The following is a 27842-nucleotide window of genomic DNA, read 5'->3' as shown; positions in this document are numbered from 1 at the left end:
AGTTTTAGGTTATAGTTCATAGGTTATTTTAGGTTATAGGTTGTTTTAGGTTTAGGTTTATTGGAGAAACTGAATTCAGATAAAGGTTTTATTTTTATATTCAAAACTCAATTTTCTCAAAAAAGGAGTTTTTGATTTTTTGTTTATATAATCAAAATATCAAATATTGCAGCGAACCAATAATGAAGTTTATTGCACAGTACGCCAAACTGGAGAAATAATGGACAAAAAAGTTAATTTTTAAAAAGTTGTATTTTTGAAAATTGTTCAAATATTTCTTATAATCGTTTTTAGACTCGATTTTATGAAAGTACACATAATTTGCAGTCATTTGTTGCCAAATTTTGCTAAACGCTACCGTTTCTAAGATAGTGATTTCAAAATAAAATTTATTAAAAATTTTCAACTTTTAGTCGTTTTTGATTTTTTAACGAGTCTGTTTTAACACGTTCACTGCCACGTCAGTCACCGGTGACTGACACCGAGTTTTCGCTCAGGCTGCGTCAGTCACCGTGTTATTTTTATGTTATTTTTTTTCGAGCAGAATTTTCTCAGAAAATAATCTTTTTATATTTAAATTGTTTTGGACGTTGCAGCGCATAATAGAGTTCTCTACTCATCGAGTTGTTATTTCCGATCTGATTATATTTCATTACCTTAAATCGATTTAAATATATTTTACAATGTGATTGCTTTTCATACGTTTATACGAGAAAGCTGCCAGCATAAAAACAATGTGTATGTGTGGTAGATAAAAATATTCTGAAGACGTTCTAGTGGGGGTGAACATTGAAAATAATGTCTAAATAATTTGAAAAGAGAATCTGCGAAGCCCGTCTAAAGGCGGGCTTGGGCTGTAGAGGGTTAAAATAACAAAATATTAGTTCATGAGAAAATTCTTCTCGAAAAATAAAAAGAATAATAAGATTTGTTACAATGTATAATTTTTACCACAACATTATATCATAAAAATTTACATCACATAATTTCAAGTCGGACTCGATTTTCCGGAGTATTGATTTTTTTCACTCCGGATAATCGAGCCATAAAAAAACTCATTTTCTCTCGGTAAACGTAATATAATTATGATTTGCACTTTTATTAATCGGTTTTATCTAGGTTGACCTGTTTGTATGTTTGTGACTTTGTAACTTTGTCTGTAGCGCTGTACCACATTAATAGAAATTTAGCCCCCTTCCTGTTGACCATTTGATCTGAAATTTGGAAAACATCTTCATCTCTGGTGTCGTTATAAAATTGCGTATTCCATGAAAATCCAAGATGGCGGCCGCCACAAAACGGCGGATTAAGTACATATTTTCTCAAAATCCCATCAATATGGGTTTTCCCAAAACCCCATCAATATGGGTATCGAATGAAAGGACCTGACCAGTAGAACACAATTATTCATGGAAAATATAAATCAAAGATGGCGACCGCTACAAAATCGCGAATTACACATTTTTTCAGAAGCCCATCAATATGTATATCAAATGAAAGGGATTGGCTAGTAGAACACAGTTATTTATGAAAAATGTAAATTCAAGATGGCGGCCGCTAAAAAATGGCGGATTACACATTTTCTCAGAACCCCATCAATATGGGTATCAAATGAAAGGAGTTGATTAGTAGAATACAGTTATTTATAAAAATCCAAAACGACCGCCACCACAAAATGACGCCATATATATTTTTTAAAACCTCATCAATATGGGTAAAAAAAAAAGTTCTCGACTAGTAGAACATAGCAGATCATGAAAAATAAAATTTCAAGATGACCGCAGTCCCCAAACAACTAATTACTTTTTAAATGGTTTCATTCAGCTTAACCTGTTTCTATGTATGTTTGAATGTTTGTAGGGTTGTCTCACATAAATAGAAAATTCACCTCTTCCTGTTGACTAATTGATCTGAAATGCGGAAGACACCTTTAATTCTACTGTCATTATAAAACTGCGTATTCCATGATCTTGAAAAGTTTAATTTGGCCGTCGCTAAAAAATGTCTGAATGGATTGACTTGGAGAACACAAAGCATAATAAATAACATAAATTAAAAAAGTTCGCCGCCACAAAATGGTCGACTATATATTTTTTGCAATCCCCTCAATATTGGTATTAAATGAGAAGATTTGACTAATAGAATACAGTACATCATGGAAATATTCCGATGAAAATTAGGTAAGAAATAAACGTTGGATTTCCATTATCCACAGTTAGTTGGTTCATCATATACCCCACGATTTTATTTTGGTCTCAACATTGCCCTAGATTAATGAAGGAACGGATGTGAAAACTACTAACTGCTACTTGTCTAATTATTTTCTAGATTTTAGTACATTAAACCGTTTAACTTGAAAAGTTTCTTTTACTTATTTCATTTTCTAGTTTTTAGTAAATTATCTGTATCATTAGTATACTTCTCTACATTAAAAACATTCAAAAAATTATTATTCATTATTTTTTAAATTTTTATTTCTTACCTAACTTTCTTCGGAATATTTTGATGATATACTGTATTCTATTAGTCAAATCATTTCATTTGCTACCAATATTGAGGGGATTGCAAAAAAAGTATATAGTCGACCATTTTGTGGCGGCGACCTTTTCGAATTTATGTTGTTCATAGTGTAGTGTATTCTCCAAGTCAAGCCAATCAGTAATTTTTTAGTGGCGGCCAAATTGAATTTTTGAAGATCATGGAATACGCAGTTTTATAATGACAGTAGAATTAAATGTATGTTCCAAATTTCAGAACGATCAGTCAACAAGAACGGGGTCAATTTTCTATAAATGTGGGTCAACCCTGCAAACACTCAAACATACATACAAACAGGGCAAGCTGAATGGAACCATAAAAGGAGAATTCTTTATTCGGAACTGCGGTCATCTTGGATTTGAATTTTCCGTGATTAATTGTGTTCTACCAGTCAAGTCCTTTCATTTGATACCCACATTGACGGGGTTCTGAGAAAATATGTATCCTGCCATTTTGTAGTGGCCGCCATCTTAGATTTGCATTTTTCATAAATAACTGTATTCTACTAGTCAAGCTCTTTCATTTGATACCCATATTAATGAGGTTCTGAGAAAATATGTAATCCACCATTTTGTAGTGGCCGCCATCTTGGATTTGCTTAATTTACTTGGAATGGATTTTCATAAATAACTATGTTCTACTATTCCGGATAATCGAGTCCGACCTGTAATTCAAAAATTGCAATCGAAAATGATATGCTCTTTTAAGAAAAAAAAAATACTTCTATGTTGAAAAGACTTGAAAAATATTCGAAAACGACCAAAAGTTAAGAACTTCCAGCATTATAAGAAACATTTCAACAATATTCAAAAATCCAACTTTTTTAAAAAAATTGTATCTTTTTTGTCCATTATCTCCCCATTTTGGCGCACTGTACAATAAACTTCAATAGTTGTCGGCTGCAATATTTGATATATATAAAAAAAATCAAAAACAGCTTTTTTGAGCAAATTGAGTTTAAAGTGTTATTTTCGAAATAAAATTTAAAAAAACTTTTTTTTGCAGCACATATTTTCTCCAATAATAATCTAAAACATTGCGGAAGGCACCAAATCAATCGGACCAGCAAATTCTAAGTTATATAATTTTGAAAATATTCAAGCTATTTTAATTTAGATCCTCCTCAAAAGTAAGGCAAAAAAGAAAACCTATGATGCAAATTGTCCTTTTTGGTCATAAAGAATGCGTCTGCAGAGTTTGAGCCAAATAAAAAAATAAAATTTATGAAAACAAAATCGTCATTTGTGGTGGAACAGCTCATTTCTCTCTTTGTTTTGAAAACTTAGGGTTCCGGCAAAAACAAATAATTAGCATCAATTCCTTGTTTGTTTTTTTCTTTCTCATTCGTTATTTTTTATATCTCTTCTATTCTATTCCATTCGCTAAACTATGAATAAAGTTTGTATCCGCAGCAAATTTGGAAACGTTCACACAATCACCATTCTCCGGAAGTCAGACCTGTTTTCACTTTGTTACTTCGTTGTTACAGTTTGTGGGTGTTTGCAGGTTATTGTAGATACAGACCATTAATGATTCAGTAAATATTTCTCCGTGGTATTTGAATATTAAATTCTTATCAAACATCGGTTAAATCGATCAAATGCGACCCTTCGACCACCTCAAAGCTAAAATTTTTCACTTCTTCTAGACACTATCAGATTCCACTTGTCTCTTAATTGACCAAAAGCGGCGGCATTTGAACACTTGTCGGTCTTCCAATTGTCCCGTCAAGATCGTTCCAATTTAAAACGCCTTTCGACAGAACCGCGACAATGATTCAAACTGTGCGCAGCACAGATCGTGCAGTTCGCCAATCAGATCGTTAAGCGAATTTAAAATTATGAGAGAAAAAAACGCGCGTTAGAATTGACGTCAATTTTTGAAGCGATCATTAGAACTCCTACACTCAGATGATTTCAAACAATCACATACACATACTAGCGCCCTTATACGCACACATAGCCACACAAACATTAATTAAAAGGATTAGCAAAACTAACAAAAATAAACAAACAACACACAACCCCGTGGCTTCAAATGATTCCTCTCTCATTCTGATACCTCGGGGAATCATTTGAACCGGCGGGGAGATCCTTACGGCAACTGTTGATCCATTCTTGCCCACGCCTCCCGTGAAAATCACGGACGCGTTCTCATACGCTAACAGCCCATACACAAACACAGCGAAATAGAGTGGCACTATCTTAATGTCGACGCCGCCCACTATCGGAAGCTGTTTTTAGTTGTGGAGGGTAGGTGGTGGTGATTTGATGATGGTTTTCGATTTTTGTTTGTAGTTGCACAGTTGTGTTTTTTTTATAGTGGCAGAAGTAGAAGTTATCGATAGCAGTGGTGGTGGTGGTTGTTTTTGTTATAGATGAAGAAACCATGTCAGAAAATTGAGGAATAAAAAACTTAGATTATTAAACGTAAAGAGGTTAACGGTAATAAAATGGATTGACTACTGGTGTAAATAATATAAAAATATGTGCGGGCTCTTGTGTATTAAATTGAGCAGCATCCAGAAAATTCGAAAATGTTTATCTTTATTCATGTTAGTATCTAATGAAGATGTTTCTCTACACTGGACCCAGGTGGATAATGGTTTTTGGAGATCACGATCATGATTAGCCAGACCCAATCGTTTCGCTCTACTCGTTGTTATTAGTACTCTTCCCCAAACATGGCGGTGTGAAATTGTGACAAATAAAGAATATGAATTGATGTTCAAGAACAGCTCAAGTCAGCCCATGTTTCCAATGTTTAGTTTGTTATTTGTTTTTTTTTTTGTTGATGGTATTGAATGTGTCTTACAGCAACGGTCGAGCCATTTTTACCGACGCCACCTTCCCGGAACGCCCGGCAGAAAGTGATAAAAACTTGCAGATAGCCGAGCGAGAATATTGCGCACACCGTGTAGTTCCACGTGCTGCCAATTACCGGCATCTGTTGACGCGTTAAAAAAGGGCATTACCGTCAGTCATAGTTTTATATATTGTGTTCTGTTTTTAGTATGTTTTATGCCATCATTTATATAGGGGAGGTGCAGGTAAGACGGACAGTGTGGGTATAACGGACAGGTGGTTGATTTATATAGTTGCATTATGAATTTCAAATTTCTGGAAACACCTTCTACATGCTATTCTATAATATTTCGGGGACGAATGAATCATTGGATTCAAAGTCTCCGTAAACAAAGGAGAATATGAAGAAGTATAATATTTAACCCATCTTATGACAATGAATACTGATCAAATGTAGAATAGGGAAACAAAAACCGAAAATCAAACATGATTCCGCGTGTGGATGTAATTTTTGCGGCTTATATATTAAGCATTTTGAGTAGTTTAATTGCAAAATTGATTTCGCTGATGGTTATATTTCGGTATATAAGTTGATAGAGTAGCGATATTAGGTATGTACGGAAAAATAAGTTAATTCGTAAGTGGTAAATTTCAATTATTGAAATAATTGCACTGGAAATGGACAGTCACATCCAATGCATGATGGAAAGTGAAGGCAAAAATATTCAACTCTTTTTTTTATATTGATTTCTCTCTTTGTTCTATTTCAGTTACTGGACACACAAACACTGAGAGAGAGCAAAATTATTCCTCTAGCGAGCGAAAAATTTCTACGCTTCGTATATTATTAACCTGTCCATATTCCCCCCACTACATGTCCATTATACCCGCATCGATAAAAATGTTCTACTTTTCGGCTTGTTTTAATTTCAGTAAAAAACATGGGAAAACAATTTTTTACAAAGATTTGGCCAATTATTTCGAAAACCAGTATATTGAACTGTACGAAACTGCTTTTAAGTTTTAGAAAACATGAGTTTCCAACGATACAATTGAAGTTCTTCTCAACATGTCCGTCTTACTCCCACTTCCTCTATCATCGAAATTTTTTTTTCAACTTGTTTTCTTTTTAATAAAAGTATTCCAATTATTATCACAAACCTTTGATTGGATAAAAATATTTATTGTCACAAAATGGATGTCCAAATAATGAAAATTAGCACTGAATTATTCAAACTTAACTTAGTTTCCGCCCACAAATGATAGATTATGATATCATCAATTAGTAGTCTTTATCAAATCATTTGATTCTTTTTTTCTTGATTTTCAACATTTTCGACTCATTTTCGACTCAGCACTCAGTCAGCACTTGGTTCAAGCCATACCCAATCATATTTGAGAGACTTAGAATGAAAGGGGTGTAAGTGATTTGATCGATTTCTCTTCATCAACTTTTTCTTTAGTTAATAACTCAACTGCAAAAACGTTCCAATTTGAGTTTGCTATAGAATCCGACAGCAGAGGTTCTGATCTATCTTCCATACTGTCAAATGGAATGGGAATGAGTTTGCAACTAAGTTATGTCCAAAAGAGAAAGTCGATGTAGAGAAATCGATTATGCCACTTACACCCTTTTTGTTTTGAGCCCCTCATTTGTGAACAACAATTTCCTCGCAGTCAAATTCCATCACATAAAACACGTGAACAATGGTATCAACAATTAAAAAGTGATAATGAAAGTGCTCAGACCCAACGACAAAATTTGAAGACGATGTATTACTAGCGTTATCAAATGGAAACTCAGCTCAGACATTAAAGTAACTTAAGACCGAGCTAGGGTTTACTGAGGCAATTGGTTCCAAAAATTTACAAGCCATGAATCAAAAATGTTTTCCATCGTTTGCTACAATCTTTCTGGCATACCTTGTAGGGTAAATGATCTTGGTTTGTCCGATTTAGAGAGTTTTCACGCAACTAGTAAATGCAAATCGCTTTTTCTTCATGAAAATCACATATAATCAAGACGAGTTTGTTGAAAAGCCCAGAGTCTCTAGTTTCTAATACAACCATAAGGCGTTGGAATTGCTCAAATATTTATGTTTTTTAGCGATTTTTCTCAAAGAAAAATTATTATCATGGTTTGTCCACCTCTGATCATGATCGAATTTAAAAGTCGATGTTGCTTTTCTCATTGCTTGAGTTTACTGTCATCATATTGATCCATTCATAATTCAGGCTTACTTCAGAATATTGCCTTTTCTTGGGCATTTTAAAAGTGTTCACCTCAACACACTCAACACAGAGAAGCTTTATTTCTGCTATGCGCGAAGGACACCATAAACAAACTGCAGCGCGCCAAGCTGTTCGAAATCATCGGAATGCATTAATTACATGGTTTAGCCAAGTAAATCTGATACAAATGGTGCACAATCATGGTGTTTACAATAATTGTAAGTGTTATAATCCAGAAAAGCTCTGAATACGTGCCAAATAATCATCTTGTGATTGATCAAAAGTTAGCTCAAATGAGGGGCGTATTGAAGGTTGATTTTATAATCCTTTAAAACATGTGAATCCGTGAAAATATACTATAAACTGCTGTAAATAATGAAAAAGGCACATTCATTTATATGTTTTGAAACATTCGAATACCTGAATTAACACACCTCTGCTTCCAAGATTATTTTAATGGGTTTGGCAACGTGAGGCCGAGTGTTGTCATGATGTAGAATCACTTTTTCGTACTGTGCCTGTTTTCGCGCAGTGAGCAGCTCAATCGCATCAACTGAATTAAATACCGTTCCCTAACGTTGATATCGTTGGGTTCAACAGCTATTGATAATTAACACTGACATGATCGCACCAAATACTCAGCATAACCTTCGTTGAATATTTACCCGAGCCGACCACGTATAAGCATAGTCGGTAGTCCCCAATGATTCTACTTTTATTGGGTTACTGTAATGATTTCAATAATGTAATAAAAGTTATTTCATCACACGTTCAGTTACGATGAAGAAACCTCTTCCTTTTTTGCCGCTAAAGCAGTTGTTCACTGATAAGAAAACGACGCTCAATGTCCTTTGGCTTCAAATCATAAGGAACCCACATTCCTTGCTTTCGAATTTTTTTTCCAACGCATGCAATCGCTTGGAAATATCATGGCTAATAACTCCTAATTCCAGAAGCACGTTCATCGAGCAATGCCTCCAAATCAGCGTCTTCCAAGGTTTTTGCCCTCCTCCACGCGGACGATCATCCACATCGAAATCACAGCCTTTAAAGCGACAAAACCAACCACGAAACGTCGTTTTACTTAGAGCAGAATCTCAATAAACTTATTGGAGCTCTTGACGCTCTTCAGCCACTGTTTCATCCGAATGAAAGAAGACTAAACAAATCAGACGAAAGAAAACAAAATCAGACTTTTTCACATAACCGAAAGTATATGACAATAAAATCACTAATGTATCAAAGGTTTATGACGTTAAGAATATTTCGAAATCAACAAACATTTACTGCTGAAGCCATATATAAACAAATAAACAACGGGAACTGTGCTGCATACCTGCTGTTTCTCTTCCTTCTTCGGGCGGAAATCAATTTGAGATCTTAATATTATTAAATCAGATAAAACTGTATTCAGTTTTCCTGAATTTTAGCTTTTCTGCTTGGATCAGCTGAATTTTATTAATGGGGACCCAAACTTGAACTGCTTTTCCGTTCTTTGTGAAATGCTCGATTGGTGGACCCTGTTTGCTGGACGAACCTCGGCGAGAGATTGAATGCCTTTCTCAAGGCATGAGTGAGGTGGGGTAACTGATAAGGAGTTTTCACCAACGGCCTAGGGGTTTAAGTTTTCAGGAGTTTTCACAAACGAACTAGGGGTTTGATTAACGGCCTTTTACAATGCTAGAGACGAATGCACTGAAAAAGTTTATTGTCTCGTGGACACGTCATTGAAGGCCACCGTGTTGGATGTCAGATGACATCCTTTCAATAGTGGCGCGAGGCTAGATACGGCCAAAAGCTCTCAGGGCCCTCGTGTTGCTTCAACAGAGAAGGCAGACGCTTCTGTCGAAACTTCTTGAGGTAGGTCTGCCCGTTTACAGTCCCGGTAGTCACGAACGGCGCACTCCGTTTGCCACATGAGCAAATCACTTGCCAAACCACGTATTTCTTGGCAACCTTTGAAAGTTAATGTTTCCTTACTTCCCCCGGAACATCAAACTTTTGCTAGGCTGTGTAGAGCAGTAGTCCCGGAAGCTGCCGGTAGTCCGCCTTGGCATAAGGCTCATCATTCATGATAAGACAATGAGGCTGCATAAGCATCTGGGTGTGCAGCTTCCGGACCCGTGACTTTCCCACCGTATTTTGCCGTTCGTTACGATTTGGAGCCTTCTGCACTTTGTACGTATGCAGTCCCTTCTCTGAACGAAAGACTTTGACAGATTCAGCTTCTTAACCACATCCCTGACCGAAGTATGGGGATTCCGCTTAAACGCTTTCACGTCACGCTTTTGATCCTAATCACTAATAGAACATCCATTCTGACCGCATTTCTGCTTCCGTTCGATGTTCAGAGCTCGTAGTAACGTAATCATCGTAGTAACGTTTAATCACACGACTCACCGTTGAATGCACTATTCCGAGCTGGGGTGCTGGGGTAAATTCGCGACGTTGCGATTCGGATGACGTCATTTTTCCCAATTTTCAAAGAACTTACAGCGATAAAAATACAGTGTAAACAATACACTCTAAACTACTTCTACCCATATTTTCAAGAGAAAATGCTCAATGGGTAATTTTCTACAGCGTTTTTTCCTGTGATGCAATTCGATGTGGGACATCCTTTGTGTTCTATGGCGAAAACCAACACTTCTTCAGCATCGTTTATAAGGATGAGCCATCAATTGCTGGAAATGAACTAAACTCCTCCAACATCTCTCACGCCATGATTTTTTACCTAATGATGCTTTGAGGACGCTCTCATCTGTGAAAATATCGAAAGGCACAGGACCCAATTGCCTGCCACCGTTACTATTCAAACAATCGTTATCGCTTCCTGTGTCGATTCTCTTCAATAAGTCGCTCTCTGATGGTGTGTTTCCAGAGGCATGGAAGATTGCATCAATTTTGCCAATTAGCAAAAAAAATATATCCACAGTGTTGCAATCTATCCCCCGATATTAATACTGAATTGTCTAGGTGAGGTTTTCGAGAAAATGGTTCACGACGTTATTTACCGCATTATTCGAAGCGTAATATCGACTAGACATAATGAATTCTTGAAAAGTCACTCAAACCTGGAAACGTTTGTACCTGGATTGATTGGAACGCGGAAGCGGTCTATAGATTATAGATTTCTGCAAAGCCTTCGACAAAGTATCGCACGCGATGATCATTGATAAAATGAGAAGCATATGCTCGCCCGATTGGATCATTAAATGGACCTAGATGGTTCCGTGTTACTTAGGACATGAATTACTTATTCTTGAGAAATTTTTCAAAGTTTCTGATGAAAAAATGCAACTTTTATCATAACTTCACTTTTTCGTAGATTCCCTTTTATACCGTATGTGTGATAATGTTTGCACCATCGCACAAATAAGGTTCCTGTTTCACCTGTGCATACAATGCTTTGGGTTTCTTTGCATGCACGAAAGTTATAATTCATATCATAATAGGCTGCGAGTAAAAGAAGTCGATTTTCTTTGTTTGACAGTTGTACTATGACGAAGTGGCAACGTATTCGTGATTTGTCCTACGCGTAAATGTCGCAAAGAGACATTTTGATCGTCATGGAAGTGTCCCGGTGGACCGTGAAAGGGTCTTAAACTGCGACATGATAGGTCCGCGAAGGTGGCCACAGGTCATCCGAAGTCAGCTTAGATTTCGAGAGTTATCGTTGCTATAAAAAGGAAGCTTCGGATGATTCCGGTGCGTTCAATGAGAAAAATGGTAAAGGAACACGGGAGCAGCGACTTTAGGGTACAGAAGATCGTGAAAAAAGATTGCGGGACTAAGTCGAGGACACAAATAAAATACCACATGATTCCAATCGCATCCGGGAGCTGTTGGGTCGAGCGATGTAAGAAAATCTTGATTTTCCTCAAGCGAAAAAATCCGGTAATCCCGTTCACCGACGAAAGCAGTACAGAAACGAAATACAGAAAGAATGCCCTCACGCCTGAATGTTAAACTACTGTGACCCATTCCAGCGTGACGTGACAACGGTTTGACTCACTAAAAACAGGGTTTTTCTCGTTTTCATGTATTAGGCTGTCAAAAAAGTCCTGCGGTATTTTTTTTTGAATTTTCGTTTGTTCATAAAATTAGTTACAATCATCTGTTTTAAGTCAAATATGCGCCGTTTTGTTCGATGACTTGTTCCCAACGAGATGCCAACTTCATAATACCCCTGTTATAGAAGATCGCTTCCTTATTGGCAAAAAACTCGGATAGCCAATTTTCACAGGCCTCTTTTGTGGCTAACTTCTGACTACCTAGTTCATTCGCCATGGACAAAAACAGGTGGTAGTCACTTGGTGCAAGGTCCGGACTATCCGGCGGATGCAAAAGAACCTCCCATCCGAGCTCCCGGAGCTTCTGGAGCGTCACCAAAGAAGTGTGTGGCCTGGCGTTGTCCTGATGGAAGACAATGCGGCCTCTGTTTATCAAAGATGGCCTCTTCTTCATGAGTGCTACCTTCAAGCGATCCAGTTGTTGGCAGTACAGCTCATAATAGATTATTCCTTGACAATCCCACCAAACACACAGCAGAACCTTCGTGGCCGTTAATGAGGGCTTGGCCACAGTCTGAGCCGCTTCAGCGGGCTTCGACCAAGACCATTTGCGCTTCACGTTGTCGTAAGTGACCCACTTTTCATCGCCAATCACCATCCGCTTCAGAAACGGGTCGATTTTGTTGCAATTCAGCAGCGATTCACATGCGTCGATACGGTCAAAGATGTTTTTTTGCGTCAACGTGTGTGGCACCCATACATCGAGCTTCTTTGTGAATCCAAGCTTCTTCAAATGGTTAATAATGGTTTGATGACTTATCCCCAGCTCTTAGCCGATGCTACGGCTGCTACTATGCCGGTCTTTCTCGGCTAATTCAACGATTTTGTCGCAATTTTCGACGACAGGCCTTCCGGAGCGTGGCGCATCTTCGACGACCTCTACACCAGAACGAAAACGTTGAAACCATCGTTGTGCGGTGGAAATGGAATCTGTATCGGGTCCATAAACTGCACAAATTTTATTGGCAGCTTGAGATGCATTTTTGCCTTTGTCATAGTAGTACTGTAAAATATGTCGGATTTTCTCTTTATTTTGCTCCATATTTGCGACACTATAACTCACGAACAGCTTAACCAAACAAAACACTGTCAAGGACTATATAGCGCGCTATAGTATGACTCGATACAATGAATACAACTAGAACTACGCGCTTACAACGGCACCTCGCGAAAATACCGCAGGACTTTTTTGACAGCCTAATATAAATCACACGATTTCCAAATGGTAAACGAATTGTGAATTTGAGAAAATTTCCTACAAGAATCTTCAGTTGGAGAATATTTTGCAGTTGAATTCGCTAGTTGCCAGCCCAACACTTTTGTGACGTGACAACACCTGTTTTTTTGCGGATTCCGACTTTTGAACATTAATGTTGTATTTTCAGTTCCAGTTGAACATACAAATTAACTTTGTTCTATGATTTGGCAATGAAAGATGAACGAAGATTCCTGTATACTCAGTTTTTCAAAAAACTCGCAAGAACATGCATTTTGACGGCATGCATTTTGTGACGTGACAACGCGCTCTGTGCGAATAAACAGTCTCCACGAAGCGTTGTCACGTCACACAATTAATAAATTGTATTAAATAAGATTTTCACCGTATTGTAGCAAAGCGATATACAATTTTTTATGTTTTTTTTTATTACTCTGAATACTTCTTCCTCTGAGATCTCCCTTCCCCTTACAAAAGTCCATCCTATAGGAAAAAGTGGTCCTAACGCAACCGTGCTTCCTACTGAATTTTAAATGATGTCATAACGCTGACAATTTGATAATATGGTGAATTCTCTTCATTCTAGCGTTTTAGCGCCATTTTACGTTTTCATTCCTCCAAAGTCAGAAAAGAAACATATTCGACCTGTGTGCAAAATGAGTTCTATGTTCTTCTAGTTTGTGAAACATTGCGAAACAAGGCAATTTAAATTGTTTATGGTATGTTCATAAAAAAAAGCTATATAATTTGAATCTACCTGTTACCTGTAATACACGATATGTCTTTATTTGGGAAAAGTCGGGGTGGTCCAAAACCGACCTCCAGTTTTTATATCGTGATTGTTTAACACGTTCACTCTGGCGCTTGCCATCAATGGCTAGCACAATCCTGGTTCATCGAGTAGCGTTCACTACAGGGAGAACGCATTTGATTTTGCTATCAGAAACTTTTGATATACTCACTATACTCACATACCTGTGCAAGGGCATTTATTTTGGTTTGGGTATTGAAGATGAGTTTGACTTTGACGTTGACTTCGATCGTTGATCGTTAATCGTTGATGTTTGCGTGTACATTTGTATGTGCACTTTCTTTGTATAACTCCACACACGTCGCTCTAAGGCTAAGTTCTTCCCACTCAAACATTATCTCCCTCTCACTTAAATCCTATCTCTCACTATCAAACATTATTCGTTTTTTTATTCCTCTTCGTTATATGCCAACATTACCATTCACGATCGTATTGTGGGATTTCATGCCATTCCCGGCCTTTTATATCCGTTTTTAACGAACCGGAAGTCAACATCCTCGATTCTAAAATGGCATCGGAATACGATATTCGACTTCCGCTGGTAAGCCCATATCGTATGGGTTTTCCATATTTTTTAGCATTCAATAATACCATCAGCAAACCAGAAGTTGAAATAAGATTATATTTTATATTATGGAATCTACGTTCCTATATTGTTGATAAAACATAAGAGAAATATCATTCGTATGTTTTGAAACGAAACGGTAGTTAATGAAATTAATCATTAATGTTCAACAGTCCGAAACAGCAAAAAGTCCGGTGTTGCCACGTCACAAAAGTATTTTACTGACAACAAGCCAACCTAACTATAAAATATTCTCCAACTGATGATTCTTGTTGGAAATGTTCTTAATTTTATTATATCATTGTTTAATTTTGTGTGCTTTATTCATGAAAACGCAAAAAAGTGTTTGTAGTGAGTCAAAATATTGTTTGAATGGATCGTATACTATTCGTGACGTGACAACAACTTCTGGAGACAGTTGATACTCCTCTATTTGTGGACCGATCTTAACCAAATTTTGTGGATTGTTGACTTTCACTGTTTGCTCAGAGAAACCCAAGTATAAAAATGTTTGAATCTATGTTCATTTGATAAACTAAAAAAATGCTCTATTTTTGTGACGTGACAACGCTTCAAAATACCTGTTTTTCAAATGCTTGTTTCTCATAAATTACAAAACGAAACGTAGGTCTACCCACGGCTCTTCAAACAAGCATTTAATCACCCATTCAATGGTATATAGACATTTAAGTTTGGTTAAGCATGTGCAGAGATATCTCAAGAACCACAAAAATAGTGAAAACCTAAAATATTTTATATATAATTAAGTAGTTTTTTAAACTCACCTCTCTCAAAGGTTGGTGCATAAAAATTAAATTTGTTGCAAAAAAATTATGATATAATTAGTGCTTATTCAAATAACGTTTTCAATTTTCTCCAAAAACTAGATTTGAAATCTGGTGCATAACCTCATGGAATGGGTCCTGTGTAATTTACCTTTAATGTAATGAAACAGAAAAAAATATTCTTACGCCGAAACGGCTACTATTACTGTGTAATTTACCATTTATAGAACCATAAACATGTACATGTACACGATAAAAAACCCGGTTTCGTTACAGCTAAAATGTTAACCCTTTCACGTACAAATGATTGTGCCAAAACGTACAACATCGAATCTCTCTCGTGGTGCGCTTGCATATCACAAGGCGCTAAGACGCTCAGCAGAGTAGTGAAATTACTCGATGCGTGACCCATCAAAGGGTTTGTATTGTGTCCGCGCTTCTGAAAATTAAATCGTAAGGGAAGGGGTTAATGATCCTAAATAAATAAACAAATGGGATAAAAATAAGACTCTCAGAAATATTCCCCTTTTGGATAAATAAAAAAAGCGAAAAAAAAAATTCCATGCAGTTGTTATTGAAGATAACTCTTATCATGAAAACGTGACCTGTTCTATGACGTGATACCTTTACTGAAAAACGTAGTCCGAGGTCGAAATCAATAGTGTGTCGTGTTCCGGACCCAACCTACTACAATTTTCGATGGGGGACTAAGTGTTTCAGTAAGAATAACAAATCAGAAAACCTGTCACGTTTTTATGAAATAATTTTGACATTGATAAATACTTTTGCTGGAAACGGATTTTGATGATTTACATACCAACCGAATCGAAAAATCGCTAGAATTACATCTGTAGAAGGTTTAAATTGACGAAAATTAGGTCCTCTTCCATTTTCTCATACATTTGTTCTGGCTACTCGTGCTGTCAATAGAGAGTAAGTAATGCAGCGGCGAAGCCAAATTTTTATATATCACTGCGAATCAGGCGCACATAAACCGATCGCTCGAAACGCAATTGCAGTGTACGTTCTACGGACATGGAGAAGAGAGGAAATATTGCAACGCACGCTCCGCCCTACCTACCTACCTACCTACCTTATATTTTTTTCTGAAAGGTCTACTAAAACACTAATATACTAAAATAAAATTTGTAATATTTTTTTTTCTTTCTTTATTAAAGAGATTTTCAGTCAAAGGCTGGTTTATCTCTATAGTGTAATAAAATATTTTTCATTTGAAATCACGGATTGGTTCAAGTCACAAATTTTTCAAAAATAAGCCTATTATACAAAAATATAAGACTGGATATTTTAGATTTTAGTTGTGGGTACTACGTTATGAAAAAAATAGATGCAATTAAAACTGGTCGTATTTAAAGATGTCTATTTTTTTCATTTTCAACTATGGATCATTCGTTGGAGTATTTTACAATAATCGACTCCTTTGAATAATTGTTTTTGAGTATTCGATTAAACAGACGAATATTTGTTTTTTTTTTTTGTAATAATAAGAACAGATATTGATAAAAGCAAAATAGATTATGAGGTCATATTTTTAAGTTACATATAATTTTGCAAATAAACATCGAAGTACAGAATGATAGATTTTAATGAAATCATAATCTTTTATTAATTTTTGTAGGCGATCGAAAAAGCACATTAAAAAAAATCCTGCACATTATTTTCATTGGAAGAACGTACGACTTTTTCTATGCCCTCTTTCACCCTATGTAAAAGGTTTGATAAAAAATCAAACCAAAAAAAGTTTGACTGAACTTTTTGTCGCGGAGCAGATTTTATGATATAAATTGGGCACCAATACGTTTTCATCAAGCTCAGACATTAATTTAGTTCTTTAATCAGGATTGTCATTACAACAATCATCTTGACCATGATTTCGCAATTTGTTCCGAAAGCACTTGTCACACTAATTGGTTGGTTCACTCCGTACCCCTAATTGGTTCTACACGTTCGATTGTGCTAACCGGAGTGAAACACTCACCAACATTCGACATCCAATTGCACGTCGGCGCATCACACGCAAAAAAAAGAACTTCAAACTTATCTAACCAAAACGCAAAACAAAAACCACATGCGAACTTACACTTCTGCATGCCTTATCGACTAGAAAGCGCCCCCCAACTGATGGACACGCACAACCACACATCATACATCATGCAACAGAAGAAGCGCAATGGTCGATGGGTTTTGCTCGTTGTTGCTGGATACTCTTCCTGCTGATCGGGATTAAAGGGTACACACACATATGTTTTCTCATGCAAATGCAACTGATGTCATACTGCTATTAGTAACAACTGGTTGTGGTCAAACCGAAGGAAATGGGGCGCGGAGGTAGTAAACACATAACGGCTAGCGGGGCATGGATCCCAATCCACCAACGCCGGTTGACGCTGGAGATACATTTAGTAGAGGACGGGGGTGGTAGCACTGGGATGTGTGTGGTGTAGTTCATCGTAACTTTAGTTTTGCAAAAAAAAATACTTTCGAGGTTTTTGAGTGTGTATTTTCAAGGGTTGGAAGCTGGGACTAGAGGGGCCTTGGTATCGGTATCGACTAGAATCAGGTAAAAAATCGGGAGACACACTTACAGCCACGGTGGATCCGTTTTTGCCGACTCCGCCGGCGCGTATCACTGCGAAGAAGTGCATAAGTGACCAGCTGCCGCAGGCTACCGTCATCACAGACATCGAGTTCCACAGTTGAAAGTTCCCAACTAGCTATAAGGGGTGAAATACGGGTGATCGGGAAGCAAACAGAACAACGGGAATGAGGGGTATGAATACCTACAGTCAACATTATGGCTAGCGATACATGGTTGCGCGCTTAGGTAGCAGGAGGGTTGTTTATGGTTTTTTCTTGGGGGAATGAGTCTGACAAGGTAGAAACCATTCGGTTATCAACTGTGAATATGATGTAGCTGAACGCAAGCATGATTACTGACTAGCATCGCTTTATGATTGAGTGTTCGACCGACCGCTGAGTGTCTCAATCTACTGTGCACAAGTTGCATTTTGTGGTACACTTCTGTATCACAATGCGCTTCTTCCAAGGCGCGAGAAAACAAAGCGAAATAACGATGAACGCGTGAGTATCATACCACCATGGGGCCACCCCTAAGACCCCCATCACACACAACACCTGATTGAAGCGATAACGCTTCTCGTTCTGAAGGTTACACTTCCTGATGATGCGCGATGTTTTGCCGCACAAAACATATCTGGTAAACACACAAAGCAACGAGTTGCTTCTGTTGCCTTCGCAACTAAAATAGGGAACAGAAACTGTCCTTCAGCTATTCAAACCATAAACAAACGAACGGAGGAAAGTGTTCCGCACAGTGGGATCGTTCTGAAAAAAGACGCTCAAAAATCTTTTCTCGTCTTACCCTACATTTTTGAGATTTGGTGTGTTCAGAAAAGTTGTTCCGAATATTGATTCGGATAATTTGACTTTTTCATTTCAACTCTTACATTTAAATTGAAAAAACTAACTTTTTATACTTACGAGATAGTTTGGTTATGTCTTCAGCAAAATTGTAGAGCTATCAATTTCATGAAACTCTGCTGAAGTTACATAATACCTACCTATTAGTCCTTCAGAGATATAACTGTTATTCTGAGAGGAGTACCTTAAAACTAGTTCTCTAACTTAAGTTCTACCTAAATTACATTATATGAACTCAACATGTTCCACAAAGTTCTAGATAACATTTAAATACATTACTCTGCTAAAGACACTATCAGTTTTTAATTACACCAATGCGATGTACAGTGGTTACAAAGCAAAAATATGTAACTTTTACTTATAATATTGTTCAAAAATGTGCACATTCGTGCATCGATACTGAACGTCATTTTTTACGTCTGAGTTTGGAGTATACAGCACACCCCTTTTAACCTTTTTACCTCACACTTCATCCAATGTTGATGTTCAATTACAATATATTAATTTACTATTCGATTCTAGTTTGCTATCAGAGCTCAAATTTTAGTTATTTGGCAAAAGTTTCACTGCAGTTGCTGAAGGAAATTGATATTTTCTTCTATCTTTGCTTTCGCGAGTTACTTATCATTGGGTGTTGGGTTTTATAAGCAATCTTACGAAAACATTGTGATTGTAAACCTCTCTGTAAATTGAAATTTGACGGTTTAGAACAAGTATGCTACCAATATATTAATAAAAAATTTAACACACCTTAAACATTTTCTAGGTCGATTCTCGCGGAACCTTTTTGAATCTTTATTTTCCACTCTCGATGTTCCTTTGACAGACAACCGATCGGCAATGATTATGTGCCAATGATATCTGTTTGGTGAATAAGAATGCGATGTATCGATGACGGCATGTAATATCCGTAATGACTCACGTAATATTTCACAGTCTCATAGGACATCTCTTTAGATACTGTTTATATATGTTTGTGGGTTGGCCACATTTCAAAACACTCAAAATTACTGAAAACTTCTTGATTAGCTTACTAGTTTGGTTCAGTAATTTGGACTGTTCATTGCGGTCGTTTGAAAAAAAAATCGGTAGCGGTATTAACTCTTTCCCGTATTATTGAATACGTCACACATCAAATGATTTCACTACTCTGCTGAGCGTTTTAGCGCCTTACGTTATGCAAGTACACCACATACTCGATGTTGTACAGGAAAGGGCTAAGGTGAAGGTGGAAGGAAGCCACAATGGCGCTCATTTCTTTCATCTCCCTCCCTTACCCCTCGCCCGATCTATATATATATATATATATATATATATATATATAAATGGAGTGATGTCTGTCTGTCTGTCTGATTCTTATAGACTCGGAAACTACTGAACCGATCGACATGAAAATTGGTATGTAGGGGTTTTTGGGGCAGGGGAAGGTTTTCGTGATATTTTGAGACCCCTCCCCCCTCTCTAAGGGGGGGGCTGCCATACAAATGAAACACAAATTTCTGCATTACTCGGAAATTAACCAAGCAAACGAAACCAAAGTTGGCATGTGAAAGTTTTAGGGTGCAATAAATGTTTCTATGATGGTTAGACAGTCCTTCCCCCACTCAAAGGGGGGGCTGCCATACAAATGAAACACAAATTTCTGCATTACTCGAGAATTAATCAAGCAAATGAAACCAAATTTGGCATGTGGAGGTTTTAGGATGCAATAAATGTTTCTATGGTGTTAAGATACTCCTTCCCCCTCTCTTAGAGGGGGCTGCCGTACAAATGAAACACAAATTTTTGCATTACCCGAGAATTAATCAAGCAAATTAAACCAAATTAGGCATATGGAAACTTTAGGATGCAATGAATGTTTCTATGGTGGTTAGATACCCCTCCCCCTCTCTTAGGGGTGGCTGCCATACAAATAAAACACAAATTTCTGCATTACTCGAGAATTAATCAAGTAAATGGGCGGGACGAAGTTTGCCGGGTTAGCTAGTAATCAATAATTTTGCGAAACAGTGTGTAGAAAATGATCGTTCTCGCACACTTCCCATCAAGTAATATCAACCAAACTCTAATCGATTACTCACAAGGTATTAAATTTCCATTTGCCGTCGCAATGTATAGTGAAAAACGTCGGAAAACTCGAGCTAGTGCTCCGAAAGTTTAATTTTCATTTCTCAATTTTCCGCAATGGTTTTGTTTGTATTGGTGAAAGCATGAGTCCTGAGTCCTAGCGTTTCATGTCATGAAAATCAATGAAATAAAATTTTGTTGGTAAAAATAAATTATTATTTTTACGTTTAATGAGTCTATAATGTAAGTTTTAGCAAAATTAACATTGGTTAAGAAAATTGTATTGCAGAGCTCGGAACACTGCCATGGCTGCCTCTACTGTGAAAAATAGTAAATGGAAAACTGTTACATTCAATCAAAATGCATCGACCAACGAAGGGTTGAACCTCTCCAACGTGAATATAAGAAAACAATAAGATCAACGAAGGAAAATATTAAGGAATTATCAACATCGAGTTACGGTTCGGAAGAATTTTCAACTACATCAGATGGGGTAGAAAACTTTAACATCTGTACTTTTTCTTTCGAAAACATGTACCATCTAAAATAATTATTGTAGAGAAAAATCTGTTTTATTAGCATTAAAAAACTCATTTCTATGAAATATTACGTTTAATTACTAATTTCATATTTTATTTATTTACTACAAATACCACAAATTTACATTAACATTTGCAAGCTTCGAATCACTTGTGGGTTTGATGATGCTCGTACATAGTTTTTCTAAATTTAGATTGCGTACTATCATTTAACAAAATTTTCGATCTACCGCCACAATATTCGTTGCTAAGTCGATTTCGAAGCTTATTCTTGCTCTGAATATATTAAGAAAAAAATCGACCGATCTATGCCGAGGAGTGTGACATAGTGAGATCGTTATAAACAAGGTACTAAAGCGCCGGAAATGCGAGCGAACTGTGAATTCTTTTGGGCATCTAACTTTTGTTCACCAATACTACAAATTTTTGGAACGGTGATTCCCTTTCGGAGCAATTTAACTTTCAGAGCAAGGAATTCGTTCTTTAGATCTTGTAAAACACCATCGTAGAATCCTGAAAACGCTTCCTATACAACGTGCTTGTTGAATTGGTAATTTTTTCGGAGTTAACATTACAGCAGCATTGAGCATCGAATTATTAAAATCGAATCTTTTTCTCATTTGATTGATCAGCTTCAGGAAAAAATTGCTAAAAATATCCTTAAAAATTATCTGCCTTCGCCATTCATTTGCTCTGATTGCTCCTTCTGGTGCATATTCTTACCGCTTTTCGAATGATCTTCAAATTCGGTAGCATTGAAAGTAAGATTCCTCGCAGATATTATTGAGAATTCGATTTAAGATATTTCAGCTCTTCATTTAGCATCGTGAATTCAGGTCTTTCAGCCTAGAACAAACAATTCAATCAGTCGATCTGGGGCAAAATAAACTCCAATAAAGCAACAGAGCGTATGTCATTGAGTCTTAGAGAGCAGTTAAAAGTTTCGAGCTGCCCTATGCGGCTTGATCAAATGTTTAGAATTCAAAATTGTGATCATCGCATCGTTGCTTTCTCGATTTCTTTTTTCACTTCTTTTCATGCAACCAATTTTTTGTCCAACAGAGATTTCTTTACGGAGCAATTTCATATTTAGGTACAGTATTCACTCCCCGTCATAAAACGCTGAAAACGCTTCTAATATTTCTTAGATGCTTGTTAGATTGGGAATATTTCTGGGATTATACATGATTGATGGTTCAATCATCGAAATCAAAACTCTGCCGCATACGGAGAAGTTAATGTTCATTCATAATTTATATTTGAAAAGTATCATATAGCAGATGAGTAAATTGAGGTTTAAGTAATATATTTTATGCTAACAAAGCTGATTTTTCTTTGTAACAAACATTTCAATGGTACAGATTTTCGGTTCAGATTTTTCAAAAAAAAAGTACAGACGAAGAAGGTTTTTTACCCTTCCATTACAGATAAAAATGTAGCAACACTGTCCACCAGGATGAAGAAACCGTCAATCAGCGAGTTATTTCAGAGCAATTCTACGCCAATTTAATCGGTCGTTTCTCAAAATTTCGGAGCCTTCCGTCTTACCACTCTCAGGCAGCTAAACCCTTTAATAGATACATACAAAGTACTTAGGATCAGTGTTGCCACACGTACAGTTTTATCTGGAAAGATACAGATTTGTTCGTTATTTTTGGTACAGATTCGGTACAGATTTCGTCAAAAAGTACAGATTGGTACAGATTTTTTCCGCGTGTGAAAATTCTTACATTTGAAGAAAACAACATTAAGGTACATGACGACTTTTACGCTGCAGTATATCTTGGTGCTGCTGATAATAAAGGATTCATAATGCAATAATTGATCACTTTCACAGGGACAACATTCGTTTCCAGGGTTCAACGATGGGAATATACAAGATCTGGAGAATAAATTCCATACCCTAAAGGTGAAATTACTCCGTAAGGAAATCACACTTTCAGAAAACGAGCATATGTAGGATGATTGGTGGACAAAAATTTGGTGTCTAAAAATAATTGATGGTTTGTACTCCAAAAAAATTAACGCACGTATTTTCGGCGCTTCGATGCTTTTTTTGTATCGTTCTCACTATGCCTCACTTCTCGGCATTTTTTTTTCTAAATATAATCAGAACGAAAATAAGTTTCGAAATCGGCTCAGCAACGATACGATGAACACTATTTTGAGAGCAAAAGATTTGATTAAACATAGTGGCTTTGTATAAGCATCATCAAACATTCGGATGAGTTGCAAATGTAAATGTAGTATTTGTAGTAAATAAATGAGTTATTTTTATTCTAATAAAATATACTTTTTTCACAACGAACATTTTCGATGGTACAGATTTTTAGAAGAAAAAGTACAGATGAGAAAGATTTTTACCCCTCTGGTACAGAATAAAATGTGGCAACACTGCTCAGGATAAGCATAATATAACATAACAGATAACAGATCTGATTTACTTTATAATATAGACGCGAATGCATTCTTTTTGAATATCAATTTAATATGTCCACGTGGAAATTATTTCTAACCTCCTCCTCCTCCCTCACCATGGACAACCGTGGACATTGTCGTAACCCCTACCTCCCTGAAGTTGTCCACATGGTATGTGGGCTGCTCCTAATTTGACAACCTTGAACGAGATCCAATGTTTATCAAATTTTTCAGGTGGTTTTTGATGAGATTAAATTCAACGTTCAATGAAAAACAAATTTAAAGGGTGTGTCACATCAAATTGCATCACGGAAAAAACGCTGTAGAAATTCGCCCAGTAGACCGATCCTTTCGAAAATTCTAGACAGTAAAATAAAAACTATTAAACAACTTTTGGCATTTTCTTTTTATTCATACTTCGAGCCCAAGCCCGTATGCTCGCACCTTCCTCTTTACCCCGTCCATAAGGTTCTGTACAACGTCAGGTTGTAGTTTTTTTTTAACAGAAATCCATTTTCTCTTGAAGTCCGCCTCCGATTTGACAACTTTTGGGCTCTTCCGGAGGGCCTGCTTCATAATCGCCCAATATTTCTCTATTGGGCGAAGCTCCGGCGCGTTGGGCGGGTTCATTTCCTTTAACACGAAGGTGACCCCGTTGGCTTCGTACCACTCCAACACGTCCTTTGAATAGTGGCACGAAGCGAGATCCGGCCAGAAGATGGCCGGGCCCTCGTGCTGCTTCAATAGTGGTAGTAAGCGCTTCTGTAGGCACTCCTTAAGGTAAACCTGCCCGTTTACCGTGCCGGTCATCACGAAGGGGCGCTCCGCTTCCCGCAAGAGCAGATCGCTTGCCACACCATGTACTTTTTGGCAAACTTGGATAGTTTCTGCTTGCGAATCTCCTCCGGAACGCTGAATTTGTCCTCTGCGGAGAAGAACAACAGGCCCGGCAGCTGACGAAAGTCCGCTTTGACGAAGGTTTCGTCGTCCATTACCAGGCAATGCGGCTTCGTCAGCATTTCGGTGTACAGCTTCCGGGCTCGCGTCTTCCCCACCATGTTTTGCCTTTCGTCGCGGTTGGGAGCCTTCTGAACCTTGTATGTACGCAGGCCCTCCCGCTGCTTGGTCCGCTGGAGGGCTGAACTTGACAAATTCAGCTTATTGGCGACATCCCGGACCGAACTTCTCGGATCACGTCTAAACTGCTTAACTACGCGCTTGTGATCTTTTCCACTGACGGAGCATCCATTTTTGCCGTTCTTCACCTTCCGGTCGATGGTTAGGTTCTCGAAGTATCGTTTTAGTACTCTGCTGACCGTGGATTGGACGATTCCCAGCATCTTACCGATGTCCCGATGTGACAACTCCGGATTCTCGAAATGAGTGCGCAGGATTAATTCACGACGCTCTTTTTCGTTCGACGACATTTTTCCAAATTTACGAAAAATTGACAGTGAAGCATGGCCAACGTGATCTATACAATCTTATCTGATTATAAGCGAAAGCTGAAGATATAATTCCTAAAAATTAAATTTCTACAGCGTTTTTTCCGTGATGCAATTTGATGTGACACACCCTTTATAAGAAAAAATTCTACGATCAAATAGAAGATCGATTTTTTGGAGTACAAAGAATCGATTCAAAAAATAAGCAATCGGAGAGGAAAAGATCGATCTGCTGAATATCGATCCAAGATCGCCCAATCCGAATTACATGCCGTCATCGGTGCATCGCATTCTCATTCGCGGAGCAGATATCATTGGCATTGACAAAGGAACATCAAAAGAAATATAAATTCAAAAAGGTTCCGTGAAAAAGTTCAAAGTGTGGTAATTTTCTTATTAAATTATTGTGAACATACTTGTTCAAAACCTCGAAATTTCAATTTGCAGAGAGGTCAACAATCAGAATGTTTAATGAGATTGCTTATGACATCCGTTCCTCTGATAAGCAACCCATACAAGCAATGTTCGATAAAATCCGATTTCTTTCACCAACTACAGTGGATCTTTTGCTTATTAACTTAAAATTGAGTTCCGATAACGAACTAGAAACAGAAATCGAATTGTAAATTGAATATTTTAGTACCTTTTTCTTTTTGTAGATAAACATCAACAGTAGATGAAGTATGAAGTGACACGGTTAAAATATGGAGTGAATGGCGCTGCAAAAATTGGCATAAAAAGTGATGTTTCCGACAGTTCCCGAGTTCGATAAGCAGTGTGCGTAAACTCCGAACCCTGACAAAATAACGTTGGGTATTAATGCACAGACGTGCACATTTTTGAATAATTTATTTAGAAAAAGTGACAATTTTTGACGTAGGACTACGTCTTTCATTTCTGTACCGGGAAGTTCGAAAACGAGAGAGTGACGCTGGACTGTAAGCTTTTGAACGTTAATACCTCTTTTCCAGCTGAACGGAGAGGTATGAGAATCATTTCATTCAAAAGAAAAAATGTCCACGAATTATATGATTGTTAATTATTGAGCCCGAAACATGTTTCAATAGCTTAAAAATTGCTTTGGAAACAGGTTATTGAAATCGTATATAAACTCGCACACGCTCTGGATTCAGTTGATGCCACGATGTGAGATGAGGACGGTCGCACTCAGACGCCTATGCATTATGCTCTTCTTTTCCAATTCTATTTCTCTTCTGTATGAACCGAATGGAGCATTTAGCGAAAACCGAGATATCGATGATAACTCAATACAGATGGGTGCCAATGACTATGGATTTGGAGTGAAAAATACAACATGTTTGATATGGTGTAGTCACCATATCAAAGAAATCCCATTGAAAATCATTTGTTTACGACTGCCGCAATCGTTTGTCGTTTCTAATTGTTGGGAAAGGGCATTATTTTTGCCGAGTAATTCCAGGGAGGAATTCATTCCTTCTGTAAGCGTCAATCATTCTGCTTCGGATCAACAGAATGGTATGATAACCATTTCATACTAAAGATAAAATGTCCAAAAGTTATATGATTGCTATTTATTGACTCGAAAAATGGTTTCAATAGCTTAAAAGTAGGTTTGAAAAGAGGCTATTGAAATCATCCGTATCCGTATATATACTAGCGCGCCCGCTTGGAAACCCATTAACCGTTATTGGATTGTGAGATGGTTTCTCTCTCAGGTGAGCTACGAATATAATGAAAAGAATATGATCGAAAGGGGTCGGGTACATTCCACACTCTCTGAGTATAAAACATGATGCTTCCTTTGCTTTCGTCATTGCTAGAGGCGCATGAACTGAAAAGTTTAAAACCTATCTAAATTATCTTCAATCAGCCAGCATTCGTCATTATTTTCTCTTGAACTGTGGACGGTTCGAGGTTTGCTTCCGTTTACTGCTGCCAGAAGAATGCGACCAACACGATGTCTCCGAAGGAACCAAACCGAACCAAAGTATACCAGCCTGAAATGAATCCCGAGTACCGTAGCATACAATCAACGGCCCTTTTTAGGGACACAAATTTGATGGATTAGAGTTCAGAAAACAGTCTCTGCAGGCCGAACTGAAAGAACCATTTAGTGAAAATCGTGGTATCGATGGTAGTTCGATACCGATGAGTGCCCTTGACTATGCATTTGATAGTGAATAATACGATATGATATGGTGTAGTGGATACTATCGAAGTGGGTATTATATTACATATCAAAGAAATCACATTTATGAAAGCAGCGTTAGCTTGTTACTTATTGAATGTTAAGTCAACGGTTGTCCTACGTCCACTCTGCGGTTATATCAAAGATATAACCCACTTCTAGTTTTTTATTTGTACATGTACATCGAAATGGTATCACTGGAAACTACCGTCTTCCGCAACGTTATGTATTTTAATGTCACCTAAAACATTGTGGAACATATTGAGTTGATATATTGCAATTTAGATTTTAAGTTAATTAATGTTTAAGTTAAAAAACTAGTTGTGTGGTACTCTTCCAAGAAACACAGTTATATTTCTGTAGTACTAAGAGATGAAAATTATATATCTTCGACAATGTTTCACAATTTTTCTGAAGACAAAACTCAACTATCTCGTAAGTACAAAAAGTTAGTTTTTCTTAGATTTCCAACTTAGTAAGAGTTTAAATGAAAATGTACAATTATCCGGATCAATATTCTGCATAAACTTATCTGAAGACACTCAACCTCTAAAATGTAAGATAAAACGAGAAAAGATTTTTGACCGTCTTTTCCAGAACGGTCCCACTGTCCACCGCAACGAGTCATGATCGTAACAAATTCGATCTAACTGAAGGTATGCTTCCCAGAGAAGAGCACATCCCCACACTTTCCCATCTTTCGCTTCCAATTATACT

At 37.2% G+C, this 27842-nt stretch overlaps 1 protein-coding gene across 5 annotated transcripts in view; it reads right to left on the bottom strand.

Moving 5' to 3' along the window:
- Nucleotides 1–27842, bottom strand: part of LOC129770184 (cholinephosphotransferase 1) — a 56835-nt gene that overhangs the window by 20094 nt on the left and 8899 nt on the right. Inside the window, exons 3-5 of one of the 5 annotated variants that reach the window (XM_055772855.1) lie at nt 17631–17759; nt 5353–5484; nt 4637–4771 (exon numbers count right to left, since the gene is read on the bottom strand). In XM_055772855.1, the coding sequence (XP_055628830.1) occupies nt 4637–4771; nt 5353–5484; nt 17631–17759 (396 nt within the window). The remainder of the gene's footprint in view (nt 1–4636; nt 4772–5352; nt 5485–17630; nt 17760–27842) is intronic. The other 4 variants (XM_055772854.1, XM_055772852.1, XM_055772853.1 and 1 more) reach the window with 4 other exon arrangements.

The sequence above is a fragment of the Toxorhynchites rutilus genome, chromosome 2 (assembly GCF_029784135.1).
Source record: "Toxorhynchites rutilus septentrionalis strain SRP chromosome 2, ASM2978413v1, whole genome shotgun sequence".
In the NCBI taxonomy this organism is placed as follows: domain Eukaryota; kingdom Metazoa; phylum Arthropoda; class Insecta; order Diptera; family Culicidae; genus Toxorhynchites; species Toxorhynchites rutilus.
The sequence above is the reverse complement of the archived record's forward strand: the minus strand, read 5'-3'. Positions and strand labels throughout refer to the sequence as shown.